Genomic DNA, 16877 nt, shown 5'->3' on the forward strand with positions numbered 1-16877 from the left:
TGGGCAGGGACACCTCATGCTAGAGCAGGTTGCTCCAAGCCCCTGTGTCCAACGTGGCCTTGAACACTGCCAGGGATGGGGCAGCCACAGCTTCTCTGGGCACCCTGTGCCAGCATCTCAGCACCCTCACAGGGAAGAACTTCTGCCTTAGATCTAACCTGAACTTCCCATTTCAGTGTGAACCCATCACCCCTTGTCACTGCAGTCCCTGATGGAGAGTCCCTCTCCAGCATCCTTGTAGCCCCCTTCCGACACTGGAAGCTGCTCTGAGGTCTCCATGCAGCTTCTCTTCCCCAGGCTGAACAGCCCCAATGTTCTCAGCCTGTCTCCATATGGGAGGTGCTTACGAGTGAACCACTCATCCCAAACGACTCACAAGACGTGGCTGCATATTTGCAGCTTGGGTACATGTTTTTATGACTGGAGTCTGAGCGAACCCAATTTTCAAAGGATAATGGAAATTCATTGGAAGTATTGGGATTATTAGGCCTCATTAAAAAAGAAAAATAATTAAAAGAACAGTTGCCTTTGCTGATGCTTAGTTTGAACCATGGCCTCTCTTATGAAATAGAAAACATCACATTTGTTTTCAACATATGATGACCAAAAAAAACAAGTGATGTTTTTTGTTTTCTGATGTTTTGCCAGTTTTGAGGTAACTGTAGAAAGTTTTAGCTGTTTTTATACCATGCTGCTGCTCTTGCCTCCAGCTTCTGAAGCCTGTGACCCCATAAACCTCCTGTCTATAGAGACAGCTAATGCTTTAATTGATCATTAGCAGACTTTCAAAATGAGTTTCCATCTGCCAAAAGATTAAATGTCTTGGGGAACTGACTTAGAGCAGTTTTATGCTTGGAGGATAAATGCAAGTGCCTTTAAAAAGCATTGCTACAGCACAAATCCTTGAAAAGCTTGCTTCTAAAATACTTAAAAGGAAAAGCAATAGAAAAGATTTTTCCTCCAATTTGTATTTTTTCCCTCAAATTAGAGAAGGGTTTTTTACGTAAAAAACATATATTTTTATGTATATATTCTATCAATAGAGATTTTTTTTTTGTGAATTCGTTAGCTTGCTTTCAAGAACCAAAGAGCAGAACTTCATGCAAATGGTGAATTTAACCTCAGAACAAGCCATACAAACATTGGCAGCTTTTAATTTGCAGCATCATTTCTTTGCTAAATGTATTTATTCCAACTTTAAAAAAAACATGCTTTGGGGCAAAAGAAAAAGATGCTGCAAACTTTTTTACTACCTGTGCTTGAGAATACTGAGGAGAATCATCTCTGTTTTACCGCAATCTCTCACAATTACAGGGGTTGCTTCTCCTCCTGTTGCCTTTAAACTTTTGCCCTTTAGCTTATTTGGAGTGATTTTTAGAGGTTTTCTCTTTGCCATTTTAGGTACAAGCCACTTTTGGGAAAACTTCTGCTATTGCGGCAACACTCGAGAGCTGTTATTGCAGAAATAATAGCTTCTTTCTTTGGTATCTGAAAAAAATCAGTGCTGTTTAGCTCTGTTTAAAACAGGTTTAGGTGGCAAGAATACCCTTCTGGTTGCATTAGAGCTGTCAGCGTTGTTGGAGCAGAAAACACAGGACCTGCAATAGTGCCAAAAGGAGGATGTGACTTGTGTTGCAGAGGTGAGGTTATGGGTTCCTTATTAGTCTTTGTCTTGTGACCCCAAAATGGGCAACTGCAGTGGTTTTTAGACTCTTCCTAGTTCTTTAACACCTTCTAGAGTAATGGTTGCTGAGATGGGAGAGTGGCTGGCATGGAAATGATGGTTAAAAAATGTAGATAGACGTTCCAAATTTACATTTTGTCCCCAAAATGTCTGCCTCCTCTTATTTACCACTCAGAAAAACAGGTACAAACAGATAGTTTTCTATAAAATCATCAGTGGTTGTCGGCACAGCACCTAATTGATTTGGGCCATAGCTATAGTGAGTGGAAAGCAAAGGATACTACTTTTGCAAATAACACTGGGAAGATGAAGCTTATCTGTGATGAAAGGTTGCTTTCTGTTTGTCTTATCAGGCAAAGTGGAAAATGGTGGTATCAGTGGTGTATTGATTTATGACGGGACGCTGGAGCTGCTTTAATACAGGCTGACTCTAAAAAGCATGATGTTCTTCTTAACTTGTATTTGCCACGTTAATAGGAAAGCATCCTTTTAGAGCACTGAATACGGCTGATGTTATTCTATCAAACACTGCAATGTTTGAAGAAGCCATAGGAAAAAGAAAGAGGGGGAGAATAAGATCTTGAACTCCAATTTAATAATGGTGGAATATGAAGGCCAGGCTGTAACTGTAGAAGTTCATTTCCAATTTAAATATTTAGCATTTTCAGCAGTCTGCGAATACAAGGAAATTTATTACATTAAGATGGAATTTAGATCTTTGACATGAAGCTGATATTTTCCTAGCATGAAAAATATCAGGCTGACATTATACTGTCTCCTTTGATGACTTCCAAATGTCAGAGTGCAGTAACTTATTCATGGGGACCTCAATGTCTTGTGATAGTGTCAATTTAAAAGACATTTACATCGACTTCTTTTATTTAAACGTGTAAAATGGAATATGCAAAGTGGGTGGGGTGGGGGTGGAAGACCAAGGCCAAGGAAGTTCTTAATAATAGAATGAGGCACTTTTAAAGCTAATTTCCAGCAGAGCCTCCTCTGACAGTCGGCAGCATGGACTCCTACCTGGCAGCACTGCTGGTAGCTCCCGTCTTCTTCCCCTCTGTTACGTCCTTCATTCCCCAGCTCAGCACTTCGATGTTTCTTGTTATTTGAACAGAATTTAGGGGACTAAAACTAGCACGATGTACTGTCTAATAAAGGTAAACCACCCTCCCTACCTTTTAAAAGCTATCTGTAATACGGAGATGTCGACTATTGCTTTGGAGGTGATTGTACCTGAGTTGAGGACACCTGTCAGCCAACAGAACTATGGAGCCACAACAGTTGACTATAACCAACGTAAACCTATGTTTTGGTAAAGCTGTATGTACGCGCGTTGACTTCCACACGCCGAGGACGGGCGGGTTATTCCCCTCGGTGTGTTAGAGCAGCCATGAGGAGCCGTACACCCGGAGCGGGGAGCGCGGCGCCGCCTTACACGGCCGCCATGTTTCTGTTCGGCGCTGAGGGAAAGAGCCTCTCCCCGCCGCCGCCTCTGCTGCTGCCCGTTGCCGCTCGGTGCCCCGGAGGCTGCCGGAGCCGAGCGGCAAAGTGCGACGAGGCCGCCGCAGGTCTGGAAGGGCCCGGCTGCCAGCTGCAGCGTCCCCGAGGCCCGGCCCGGCAGGAGGCTCCGCCCCGCCGCCATGTCGGAGCTGGCGCTGGAGGAGCTCTCGGCTCTCGCCGCCATCTACTGCGAGCCGGACGCCTGCGAGGTGCTGGCGGTCTCAGGTGAAGGCGGCCGCGGGTCGTCCTGCTTGGCCGGGTCTCAGCCGGGGGTGATCCGCCCGCTGCCCCACACCGGCCCCGAGGGGAAGCGGCTCACGGGGAGCTGCCCAGCGGGGCAGCGCCGGCATAGGCGCCTGCTGTTAATGGCAGCGCCAAGGATGGGTCCCTTCCCTCCCGTCCCTGCGTCCTCACTCTTTGTAGGGGACAAATCCCATTGGATCCTGCTCGTTTGTAATTAGCGAGCTTCTTAATCGCAGCTGTTTGCGGTGCACGCTGGAACTTGGAGTAGGTGAAGGGCAGCGGTGGGAATGGGCTGGAGCCTATTGAGGTGAATCATAGAATGGTTTAAATTGGAAAGGACCTTAAAAATCATCCGGTTCCAACCCCCCTGCCATGGTCAGAGAACAAGCATCTCCTGCATGTAACAAGAGTGGGTATTTATCCTGTAGTGTATCGTAGGGGTGCAGCTGCTGCAGTGTGTGAGAAGCTTTGGGTGATCTCTACCTTTCTGGGGGTAAGGTGGTAATCTGTCTCTTACCATGTACCAGATTCTTCAGCTTCAGCGGTGTGGTATGGCTATGGGTTTACAGGGTACTGAGGCTCATCCGTCATGTTTGCTGAGGTTGGGAGCCTGAGGTGTGCAGTGTTTGCTCCCATCCGCTGCTGCCTGCTGGTTACATAGGGTGAAGGAGATGACTTTCAACAGTGCTGCAAAGATGGTCCTCCATCGAGGGACAGTAAATCTCAATAGTTCCAACAGCAGTTACTGTCAGCCTTAAGGAAGCATCAGGTGGGATATGTGAGTGTTGTGGGTCTGTTCAGATAAAGAGCATAAGTAGATGGGAACTCTCATCTATATTTGTTGTAGATACACACAGATAATGTGCATGTGCTATTGCAGAGAACATGCTATGACCATATATTTTCTGTGATAGATGTGATTCTCTGTGATACTGCATTAACATTTAGCTTATGGTCATATACCATATAGCCGTAAACTAACACAGGACAAGTTTCACCTCAACATGAGGAAGAGCTGCTTTACGTGAGGGTGTCAGGGCCCTGGCACAGGCTGCCCAGGGGGTTGTGGAGTCTGCCGCTCTGGAGCCATCCCAAAACCACCTGGACCTGTTTCTGTGTGCCCTGCTCTGGGTGGCCCTGCTTGAGCAGGGGGGTTGGACTAGATGATCTCCAGACATCCCTGCCAACCTCAACCATTCTGTGATGCTGTAAAAGTCACTGTGGTATAAAATAACGTGGCTGCTTTTGACTCACTTGAACAAAAAAATCACTAGGACATTAACTGAATAAACCTCAAACTTGTGTTTAAAAACAGTTGAACTAGATTTGCACAGAACAAAGTGGTGATTTGAAAAGAGGACTTTGTGCACAGACAGCCTGAGAGGGATGAAGGCGTGAGTGTCTGCATGGAGCACAAGTAACTGGCATAATCTAAAAGCAGGATTGTTTTGTGTCTAGCTTTCCATGACACACCTCTTGCTCCAGTGTCGGCTTGTAATTCTGCCATTTTAGTTGGAGATTGGGGTTATTTTAGAGTTGTATTTTTAAAACCCAACTGATGAAATGTTTCAAGGGAGTTTTATTTTCTTAAAAGTCAAGAAGTTCAGGGCTGTTATTTCAGGCGTCATTTGAAAATACAACATCCAGGCCTAACAGACGTTTTACTTTAAAACGTGAACATATCTGAGCATTGCATATGCACGTCTGTTCCTCCAAAGCTGTTACAGAAGTATGTGTGCATCCTTCTCTCTGCTTCATATGCAGGAAAATGGGCTTGTGCTTAAGTTACTGGGATGTAGAAGGCTTAGAAACCTTCCTGGAACGTAAAGGGAAGTGCCACAAGGGCACAGCAGGAACAGGCTGTTGTATTTATATTGATAGTATGTGACCTTGCAAGGCCTTTAGCCAGGCTGTGCTCATGATATGTTAGGATCATGTATATTTGGTTGTTTTCCATTGTTTTCTGCTGGAATAGCAAAGATTATTTACAAGAATGATTATGGGTAGTTTTCTTACTTCGGGAATTTACTTCTTGTTTGCATTGGAGCTGCATGATCCTTTAGTTTGTATACTGCTAACTCACCTTTGCTTTATGTCTTCAAACCATACAAATTGTCATTGACAAACAGTACACAGAAGCAACTTCCAGTAAGACTGTTACATTATGCTGTCTCTAATACATTAAGAGTAATTTGTGTGTAGACCCACAGCATCAAAAAGGAGGCTGTTGGGGACTTACAGGTTTGAGGAATGTAGGAAAATGCTTTTGTGTGTCTCTTGGTAAGCTAAAAACTTTGGTTTTCTGAAATTGAATAATTAAAGTATTCAGAATGTGAAATGTGTTTTTATCAAAAACAGTGTGTTGCTGCATTTAAATAAACTAATTACAGCATATCTTCTTTACCTTCCATATCTATTTACAAAGATCAGTGTTACAGATGGAAATCCATAATGTACTTGTTAATCTGTTCTCTTCTGCTTTGCTCACCAAGCTTCCTATAAAAATATATATTCGAAGCGTGTACGTTAGAAGGTGCCATTTTCTGAATGTAAAAATAGACTGCATGTGTTGCATAAAATGCCTTTGGGCAGGAGAGGAGGGGGATATCTGTCTGCTTGACATGGAACATAAGAAAAAATCTCAAGGATGCTAGAGCTAAATATACTGATAAGCATGCAGCCATGGGGAAAATGAGTTAAAATTCATGGAGTTCAGTCTTACTAGCACATTAAATGCCAGCAGAATGGTCATACCCAAGCTTTTACTTCAGAAATCATCACCCTTTCGCTGGGAAGACAACTCAAACCTGGTAGCTTGTGCAAACAAAGGAGGTACTGCTCCAGAGCCTCATTATGCGGGGTGCTCTGCTCTTTGTTCTGCCAGGCGCCTGCAGTGCTGGTGCAGAAAATGGGATGGACGCTGGGGTGGTGACATAAACTTTAGATACTGTGGTGACATAAGCTTTAGGTGCTGTAGCCCCACAGACGTTTCAAACCAATTCTCCTTGTCAGAAGTAAGTCCGAAGCAGATGTAAATGAGCATGGCTCAGGGTGATACACACGCCTTGGGATTCAAGGCCGCGCTGCTTCCTTCGGGTTAGTTCATCATCACAGGGAGAGAAAGGTGTGAGATTGTTGCAGGCTTAAAGATAAGATCGCTGCAACAGGAGGCCCTTGCCAAAGGGGCAAGGCTGGCCTGTCTGTTTATCCCTTAGTTACTTCAGAGTTGGTGTGATCTGGTACGACAAACTAGTGAAAAAACCCGAGGAGGATTATCAGATTATCAGGTGTTTTTCTGTCACTGTAATTAAGCTGGCAGTAGTGTTCTTCAGCTCATTTATAGGCTGTGCAGTTTTACAATTCTTGGCAACATGGTTTAAAATGAAGTGATTCACAGGCAGGGATATAATCATATTGTTCAGCCAAAGGCAGCTTGGCTGTGTACGTGGTGTGGCTGCCCTATGCAAGGGGCAGCTCAAGGGGGTGGGTAACAGGCACTCTGTGTGTTTAGAGACCCTCCATGGTGGTCAGGAGGGTGCTGGGGGTCCCAGAAGGTGCAGTGCAGGCTTTTCTTCTTGCGTGTGAGGTTATGTGTACCGAGCCTACCCTAGTGACAGAGGAACTGCACTATTACAGAGCATTGCTGCTGCCCACTAAGAAACGTTTGTCAGGGCAGCAGAAGACACAGACTGGAACAGGAAGGCTTAAGGTCCTCGTGCATAGTTACTCCCAGGGGAGCAAGGGCTGCTTGCTGCCAGATGCTGTGGAAACTGGAGTCTCTTCTAAGGCAGGTGCATTTTTGGGGAATAAACATGCCTTAAAAATAATCTGGAACCTTTCATAGCATCTTAGAAGGCTGGAAACCACCTCCTGATGGCAGCGAATGAGGCTTTGATGTGTAGTGCCTGTAGGTATGGGTATGGTTGGGTGTAATTTAATTTAGTTCACTGGGTTTGACTCTGTTTAGGTAGCAATGGTTTGCAGGTGTTTGCTTCATGGTAACATTAGAGTTTGGTTATTGGGTTTTGAGGGTTTGCTTATTTCATTTGGTGACTGCGCTGACCTAGAAAAAGTTCTTCCTAGGACCCTGGAAGGCGGTTTGGAAACAGGCCCTTGGTTAAGCTCTCTAAAGTGCTTCTGTCTGTTCAAGTCACTTTTAGCTTCTTTCACTTATTTAGTGGGGTTCAAATAGAAAATCAGAGAGAGCACCGAGGTTGGTTAGCAGCATCAGCAATACTAAAACATAATTCAAATGACTGTCATGTAAAGGAAGGTAAGATAAGGTAGAGGGAGAAGAAGGCAACTCACTTCAAAAGAGCTCCTCTGAAACTCAGCTCTACTCTAATCTGCCTTTCAGATCTGGCTTCTCCTGCCCTCATAGAATGAATCAACCAGACATTTTAGCTGTTTCTTTAAAGGAAAGGGGTGAAGCAGAGAACATCTGAAGAAGATCCTCTTTTATCTGATACCCTGTTTCTTCATGTCAGAGGACCAAAAGTAGGTTAGATCTTTGTGCCCACTTTTCACTTGATGAGGTTTTGTATTGTTTTTCTATGAATCGTGTTTTAGTCAAGAAGGTTTTATGGCAGGAATTACCATACATAACTTTCATATTCAGCATCTTTGATATATGATTTATCAGGAGGATGCCTTCTGCCCTTCCTGCTATATACTGTATGTATCTCTTTCACTCTGAAAATAATTCTAGTCTAAAGTAGACCAACAACAGGTTTTGAGTAGATACATGGGTGTATACACATATGTGTATGTAAGTATGTGCATATATATGCATGTATGTAGCATCTCAGATCAGATGTACAACAGAGATGTTATTATGTCAGTTCAACTGTTGCACATGTAGAGAAGTTGGCAGAACAGAATTAAGTGGATTTTATCCACATTTTATTATATATTAGGCAACAAAGAATCTTCATTTTTTTATATTCCAAGTCTCTCTTTAGTGTGGAACTGCTTCTGAGCAGTTGTCTTAAAAAATACCCAGTACAAGTCTATATGCTTTGCACTCATACTGGTGTTAGAAGTTTTACAGATTTTTCTAGGAGCAAAGTTAGGGCAGTGCTGAGTCCATCCAGAAGAGTCTCTATTTTCAGTTGTCCTCACTGCTGCTGTTGAGCTGTAGAAGCTGACTTACGTGTTTCTGAGAGAAGCAGTTCTTTATTACTGGTTTGTCTAGACTTTGAAAGAGCCAAAAGGTGTGAATGCTTTTCAGAATGTGTTAATAACTTTCCTTCTAGTATGATATGGAAGTGTTTCATTTCAGGATTTCCTGCAAGTCTAGCTTGAGCCATTGGCAGCAACCTCCCACCCTGCAAAATAACCCCCACACCCCTTATTTTATATAGACTGGCAGTCACTTGAGTTGAACTGTTAAAGAAAATGCCATGGATTAATAATACATATGTATTTCAACTAAAAGCAGTCTGTTCATGTTGATTTTTCTTATTCTTTCTAGAGACGCATGGAATCACATTTCAGATTCAAATCAGTGTGAAAGAACTACTGGATACAGATGTACTCTTAAAGCTGTTATTTCATTTACCAGTCAGTTATCCATCGACTCTACCAGATATTTCTGTTAGCTCAGCCCAGCTTACAAGGGCCCAATGTATGGATGTGAAAGAGAAATTACTTGAACAAGCAAAGAAGCATCTTTCTGAACCCATGGTACATGATCTGATTCTTTGGATACAGCAGCATCTTAAATATGTCATTAAGCAATCAGCAACAGTTTGCCATGAAAAAACTACTTTGTCAAAAGAGAAGAGTACAGAGGACGGTATCTGGATGCTCCTTTTGCATTTAGATCACATGAGAGCCAAGGCAAAATACGTCAGAACTGTGGAAAAATGGGCTTTGGATCTAAGGCTGACTGGAAGACTGATGTTCATGGGCAAGATAATATTGATTCTTCTTCAGGGTGACAGGAGCAACATTAAGGTGCAGGAACAATGAATGTTGACTAGTTCTATTGATTTACCACCGAAACCTATGCATCTGAATATTTTGTGTGTGTTTTTCTAAGATTAACAATTTGGAAGCAAATTGATCATTAGGAGAATAGGAGGGCACAGCAACTTCATTCTGTATTTAAGGAAAAAAAGGTATTCTGTGAGAAAGAAACCAGTGATACCTGTAGACCTGTGACCTGTATTGCTTTGCTTCCCACTGTAGTTAGGCCTCTATATTCCCTGCGTATCCTGATTGTAATATGCCTAGGTTCAGTCTCCTGAATTTCCCAAATGCCTCAGAAAACAAAAAATTTGTGATTAGAAACAAATAGCAGATATATTTCTAGCTCATTACTGTTTCTTTTCTTGCCCTAGACCACATGGTGCTCCTGGTGCACACCTGGGCTTTGAACTTCTGTCTGTATTTAAGAACTCCCACTGCATTAGGCTGCTTTTTGTGGTGGTATTAAAGGAGAATGTTTAGTCTTTTCAAACTCATGTTCTCTACATCACTGAAGACTGTATGTAACTTCAAGCTGATGACTAGGAATTGTCATGCACTTTATGGGATGGGCACTTTGAAAATTTGGTTGCTATGTGCTGAAAAAAACCCTGTATGTTTTGTGTAGATTTTTGCATTTTACTCAACCTCAGAGTTACTAAGGTGACATTTATATTTTACTCTTTTTTTTTTTTTTCACTTAGGAGTACTTGATTCTTCAGAAAACTTCTAAGGTAGATGTGGACTCAAGCGGAAAGAAGTGCAAAGAGAAAATGATTAGTGTACTGTGTGAGACAAAATTACAGGCACAACAGAAAAGGTATAATGTAGTAGTGTTGTGGATAGAAAAGTAACCGAGTTGAGAATTACATTCTGACAAATCTGGGCATCTTCATGAGTTACCGTTTTACAATTTCAGGTTTCAGACGTTTGAAGTCAAAGAATATTCAACACTGGATGAGCTGCGAAAGGAATTTGAGAACTCAGGACTTACAACTCTTTTCTTGGAGTTCGTGCCTCCTCTCTTGAAATAGAATTAAAAGAAAGCACTGGACCGTTGAGCAAACCAGTAGTAAACTGCAGGTGCTGATGGAAGATAAAATGTCTAATTTGGCAAACAACATTAAAGCTTTTCTGCAAAAGATGCCGGAAGTAGCCATCCTCTTGCAAGAAGGAGAATTCATACATTAAGAACAGATAATTTCTTGACCTTTATGTACTGATAACTTATTCCAAGGAATGTGAAATTAATTGTGATAACTGCATGGTTAAGTGTGAGAGAATGGGGAAGAAATCATGTTAAAATAATAGTCTTTTAGTTAGAATCAGTTTGCAAGCCCTGTTTTTCAGTGTTTTGAGTTTTGTCTCACGGTGGTGGTTTTTCATAATGGCCTGCTGGAAAGCATGATTAGTTTTGCTTTGAAAACTTACATGAGGATATTTCTATAAAAAGAGAATCAAACACAGATTTTAATATGAGGACAACATATTCTTAATATCGCTTAGGAGTTCATCTGCTAACTTTCCCTTCTCCATTTATTTGATTATAAATGCTAGACGGTTGATGTAAAGGAAAAACTCATGTCACTTGTGGCCTGAAAACACTTCAAGTGTCATTTTGAATGTTAGTTCTTGTTCTAAAATGCACAAAAACACCTAAGTGGAGAATTGAAATTGATTAAAAACCTAAGGTAAAGGCAATTGTAGTATTTTCTTTGATAGTTGACAGATTCCTTTTTGCGCTTGATCTGGTTTTACTGTCTGTGCATCTGTAGATAACTTGATGGAATTAAAATGTCAGAGCAGTCTATATACAGACTTCAGTCTTGTGCCTCTCAAGACTTCTGTCAAGTCTCTGTCATTTGAGAAGCTGGTAAGTTCTATAGCCTCTTACAATTTCCTCACCTTTAGCTTTTGTACAAATTAAGTCATGCAAGATCAAGTTTGCCATGGGAAAATTGGATACTTACTTCTAATTAATGTCCTTTGGTTTCTGTTTTACCTGATACCATTCTCTAGCAAGGCTAGATAAATTGTCCAGTAGTAGGCACTTTGTCAGTAACTAGCAATGCCATTTCAGTTTGTTTTAGCATGTAGCTGAACGTGTGCTTTACTGCTCTCTAAAACTCACTCCTAAAAACCAAATATCTCATGTATTCTTTGTTAACTGATCAATACAGTGTAAACCAGTTTCTCTCTGCTGTACAGGGGGAAGACTGGTACAATTTGGTTAGTTCCTCTAGTGTGGTCTGGCAAATCATTAGGTAAGACACTGTGATTTCCAGTTTCATACTCAGCCCATGCAGTCATATCTCTGTATGTACACTAGAAAAGCAGCTAAAGCGACCTATAAGAATTTGTAGGTTTTACTATTTGTGATACCAAATGCAAAACGAGTTGTAGGCTGTTTGAGGGTTTCTTAGTTTTTGAGGAGTTTGGTAATTTTCCTTATACAGAGTGTCTCAGATACTTACGTTGCACGTTATTTTTTGCACCGAGGTGTATTTAATGAGAGAGTAGCAAAAGGTCTTCTTAATGAGGCTTTTATGTGTAGCACATAGAGTACTTCAGGCACAGTAGAAACCAGACTGGGTTAAACAGGTTTTACAAATCTGTTCTATTTTGAGATGACTTCTGGAGACAAAGTGGAATTTCTATCACTTTAAATGAATGTGCAGATGAAATTTCACTTTTCTAAAGAAGAATAAAACTGAAGTATATTTCAAATATTAATATGTATTTTAAATTATAGTTTTCAGAATTGAGCTGTTCTCAGTTAAAATATCTGTGCTGAAAAACCGTGTGTCAGTGGAGTATAAGCCTTGAGAAGATGCAGAGGTGCTCTCCTTACTGTGTGTGATAGATCTGAAATGTACAGTGTAAGAAAGCGTCGTCGGTGTCTCTCTGCAAATCATAATCATAAGGTTTTGCCAGATGGATTTTTTTTTTCCTCAGCCAGATCTTTACTTTAAAATGCTCCACTCTTCTGGAAAGAGAATAGCTAGGTACTTCAGAACAAATCCTCTATCACAATCTTAGCCATTAAAGTCCAGCTGGGGCCTTATCCAGCATGCATATCAATCAATTGCATATGCTTGCTGCTGATATGGGGTGAATAGCATACCTAACCATGTGATCCCAAACTGCATGTGACTGCAGAAATAGCTGAGGCACACAGTTGTTACGGTTACCTTTCTAGCAAGATCAGATGGAGATTGTCCAAACTGTTCCTTCCTACTGTCCAAGCTATTGCAATACTGCATAAGAAAAGGTGTTTGTAGGGTCAGTGGTTGCCAGTTCCACTTTGATATAAGGTCATGTATTTTCTTGAATATTGTTGCCTGATGGCTTCTTGGTGAATTGTTTGGTCAGAGCCAGCGTTCTGCAACAGCCAAGTGAAAAAAGCAAATTACAATTAGGTAAGTTGTAGTTTCTTCTGTCTGCACTCATCTTCTTACCAGATGAAGTTGTTCTAAGAAGCTGGATAATTTCTGTGTTTCAGGAGTTGTAAAAAGCAGTTTATACAATGGACTTTTGTCATAGTTGAATGTGCTACTCACTAACATACATTGGACAAATCAAGTCCAGTGTAGGAAAGGACTGGAGGTTTTTTGCTTTGCTTTGATTTGCTGCAGGAGTATTACAACTCTGATCAGCTTGATACAGTTCAGACAGCAGAGAACGTGAAAACTGATGACAGTCTGATTCTGTCAGAGCAAATGCTTTTGCCTACCTATCAATCAGTCACTTAGTTTGAAGGGTAGGGGGAAATCTTGTGTTCAGACAAGTTAACAAATACATTTAGAGATTGTTCTTTTGGAATGATGTTGCAGCTGTCTGTTCATTGAGAGTTTGTTTGCATTTTTTGTAAGAAGAGATGGGCAAGCTTCTGAGCCCGTGGGGCACAAAAGTCATCAAGATGCATGCTGTGGTGCATGTTCCTGCCCTCCAAGGGAACTGAAGCAGACGCAGGGGAACAATACCTATGGAAACAAAGTCCTGAGAATCCTTTAAAGAATGCCTATCAGTGTCTAAAAAGTTAGTGAAGTGTATACAGCTGTTGGAATCAGACAACTCAATTGCAAGGAAAAAGCAACCCATGAAGACAAAGAAGTGGTTTAGCACATAAAAAGCTAGCTTTCTTGTGGATATTGTATTACAAATAGTTCCTCTAACAGCATAGTTAGTAAAGCCTTGCTTCCTGTGGACTTTCTTGCCGAAGACACACGCATGATGGTGCTCTCCCAGGTGAGTTCATATTGATTGTGTTCTCTGCAGAAATCATTACAGTCTCAGTAGCATTTTTCTTCACTGCTACCTGTTTTCATCAAAGCTGTAGGTACTTGTTTTTTTTTCAGGCTGTTAACCTCTCAGTTCAATTGAAAGGAGTTAAAAAGTTGAAGAATTGTGTAGTGTAAGTGTAGTTTCCTTTGAAAATCAGGCAGAAATGAAAGCAGTTGCAATAGGACTGACAACTTGAAGAACCAAGGTTTTAGGACAAAACTGAGGTTTGCTTGGTCTTTTTCAATCCCTTGGCTTATTAAGTGTGAAGAAAACCCTAAACCCAACATCATCCCTATTTGCCCAGGTTTTTTTTGCACAAATGCATCACAACCAAAGCATCCATTCTGACCCTGGAGAGACGTGCTGCTTTTGTGGGAGGTTGTGCTAAACAGCAGTTGAATGAATGCCTTGGGTGAGCATCTGAAAGTCTCTAGAAGAGGTAGCCCTGGCTGTGTCGGGCAGGTTTGTTGGAGAACTGTTCACTTTTTCTCCTCCTTTCTTATGATCATGAGTGGTTCAGGTATGTCTGTATTTTTTCCATAGTGTGAGAATAAGGATGCTCTGGTCATCTCTGGTCATCTGAGGAGCATGTCTGTCATTACCCTTTATGTGGCAAGTGTAAACTGGAGTGACTGAAAGGACAACATGAAGTTCAGGTAATTTTTACTATTACGTGTAACATCAGGTCTTGGAGCTACTACACCAGGAGAGTGATGTCTGTGGAAACAAGGACATTGGAGTGCTAACAGATTAAATTACTCGATTCTGCAAGAAATCAAAATTTCTACTTATTGCTTTTATTATCATCTCTTGGGAAGAAATTTTTATGAGCAGCCCATACAGTGAAGTAGCCTACCACTCAGGAGAATGGCATAACAGTTGGACTTGATCTTCAGGGTTTTTTCCAACCTAGCTGATTCTGTGATAACTTCAGTGGAAGTAATGCAAAGTTCCAGAGGAGGGGAACACTTTTAATGGGGGGTGTCATCACTGTTGGGAATTCACCAACTTCTTTTACTTACTCAGTCTCATTAAGATTATAATTCTTGCACCCTGCCCCTAACCCCCCTCAATATTTGTTAGTTGCTATTACAGGGAGGATGAGACACTGAAAGAACTCATAGATGAAAATCCTTGATACAATCAATTAAAAAAATGGAGAGTAGATTGGATTGTTTTGTGAATAAGGCTGATTTTGGGGGTTTGTAGTTCTATCTCACTTTCCTATAAGATGATTATTTGCTGCTTATTTATAGTTTAATAAGTTTAATGGATGATTTAAAACCAAGTGTCCCTGGATCTGTTCAGCTTTATCTATGAAAATACGAACCTAATCATGTTATAGTTCATTCGAAATCAGATGATGAAATGGTGCATTCACTGTATTTCTGCCAGAGTTTGAGACTAAAATTGCTTATATTATGAAATAGTGCCATTTCTGGAATCAACTTTCATATATTTTATAGTAATATTAAGCATTATCATGCTGTCTCTTTGTGTGGAACACATGCAACACTGGCAGCACTCTGTTCTGGTTTTCTATTTTAAATGTATGCTTAATTTTATGTTATGCAAGAGTTATTGTTTATCTGCTTAATTATAGACATAAATGGAACTTGAAAAGTAAATGTGCTAATAGCATTTTGCAGTTACTGTTCTGTGCTATTTTCATATATTGGCTTTTATATTAGTTTGTGTTTTCTAACCTCCAAGCATTAACCTGCAGTGAAGAGAACTCTTCAGTGACAGAAAAATTTACGTAAAAGACATTAATTTAAGGGATTCTTTAGACTCTAAAAATTAATCCATTAATATTTTTCAGTCAATTATGCATTCAGGTGCTTTAATTTTATGCTAATCAGGTAAGAATAATTGCTCTTTTGATTTTCTTTGTGCTTATTAATATAATACAAATAATCTGTTTGTATCCTGCATTAGAACATAGCTGATCATGGAAATGGGGTCACTATTTTATTAGTATTTCCCATTATAACTACCTATGACTCATGATATGTATGCATTGTTACCTACTGCAACGTGAATGCAAAGTGTCACTTTAGGATGAAGCTTGATACAAAAGATCTCTGCATGAGAACAACTCTAGTTTGGGCTGCTTCTCCTACTGGCACCTTTTACATTCCTGCAAATGAGATAAGGAGACTGATTTCTATAGGAAGTAGTCAACTGATCCCAGTTCTTTTGAGCTGAACTTAACAGGCCAACTCACTGTGTTACATACACTAGATCTTGATAGCTGCTGGTTGGTGGTGGAGTACTCTCCAGGCCTTTTGCTTTTGGCAACATCTAATTACTCTTAGCAATTAGTTGGCTAATTCTTGATGTAGAGAATTGAGGGAGCTAATCTCACCTACGCAGAAAGCATTTGACTGCTGCTTGATGGAGCTTTACATCAGGAGAGATGCCTGGGACTCATTTGGTGTTAGTGCCAGGGGCTGGTAGCCTAAAGTTTACCCTTGTTCTAGTCACAGAGCAAAATTAGGGTCATTTTTATGCCTGAAGGTGCTAAAATCAGTGTACCTTTACTGTTCTTGGGATGCACTCAGGAAAAAAATCAGTGCAACATGATTCTGTTGGTCTCTGATCTATCACTAATCTGTAGTAGCATAGAGAAGCAAGGTACATCTTTATGGGTGTTGATGCTATGAGTACCTCTCAGTTAAGATAATATAAAAAGCAGTTCTTTTTTAAAGTAAGATAACTGAGTTACTTGTGAGAACAGTGTCCACGTGAGATGCTGAACAGAAGCTGAGCTGTACAGATACAGCTATGCCAGAGGCTCATTTTTATTTGGTAGAAGTGGCAGTGTTAGAAAGGAACAGGCAGCAGTAAGGACACTGGTGATGTGGCTCTTGGAGAAAGCAAAATAGAAGTCTTTTAGGATTGAACTCTCTGGAAAGAGATTTGGTAATATGAGCAAAGAGATTGTTACGGGATCCAAGCTTCAAGTAGAAATGCCTGGAATAAACACACAGCTTCACTGTAATTTTCTCTTTTTAGCAGGAGCTGTGTGTAGGACTGAGAACAAGTAATGGAGGTTTTCCTGGGTGTAGAGGTGACTAACTGCACTCGAGAGCTGTAGGCTGTCTGCAAAGGAATTAGAGCAATTCCTAGAAACTTTCCTCAAATGACCCAGGGATGACAGAGGCCGTGTTGAGGCAACAACCTCCAG

General features: G+C 41.0%; 1 protein-coding gene across 2 annotated transcripts; it reads left to right on the forward strand.

Moving 5' to 3' along the window:
* Positions 1–1499: 1499 nt before the first annotated feature.
* On the forward strand, positions 1500–11213 carry RWDD3 (RWD domain containing 3). Of its 2 annotated transcripts, none has more exons than XM_057402768.1 (4): positions 1500–1867; positions 8907–9391; positions 10108–10223; positions 10323–11213. In XM_057402768.1, exons 1-4 carry the CDS (start codon positions 1831–1833, stop codon positions 10435–10437), a joined length of 753 nt encoding a protein of 250 aa, XP_057258751.1. In that variant the 5' UTR covers positions 1500–1830; the 3' UTR covers positions 10438–11213. The 2 variants fall into 2 exon arrangements, with proteins under 2 accessions (XP_057258751.1, XP_057258750.1); XM_057402767.1 differs by lacking the exon at positions 1500–1867 and adding an exon at positions 3312–3415.
* Positions 11214–16877: the final 5664 nt, after the last annotated feature.

Source organism: Pezoporus wallicus, unplaced genomic scaffold (assembly GCF_028554395.1).
Source record: "Pezoporus wallicus isolate ANWC-B61680 ecotype Strahan unplaced genomic scaffold, APGP_CSIRO_Pwel_v1 contig_8333, whole genome shotgun sequence".
NCBI classification, from domain to species: Eukaryota; Metazoa; Chordata; class Aves; order Psittaciformes; family Psittacidae; genus Pezoporus; species Pezoporus wallicus.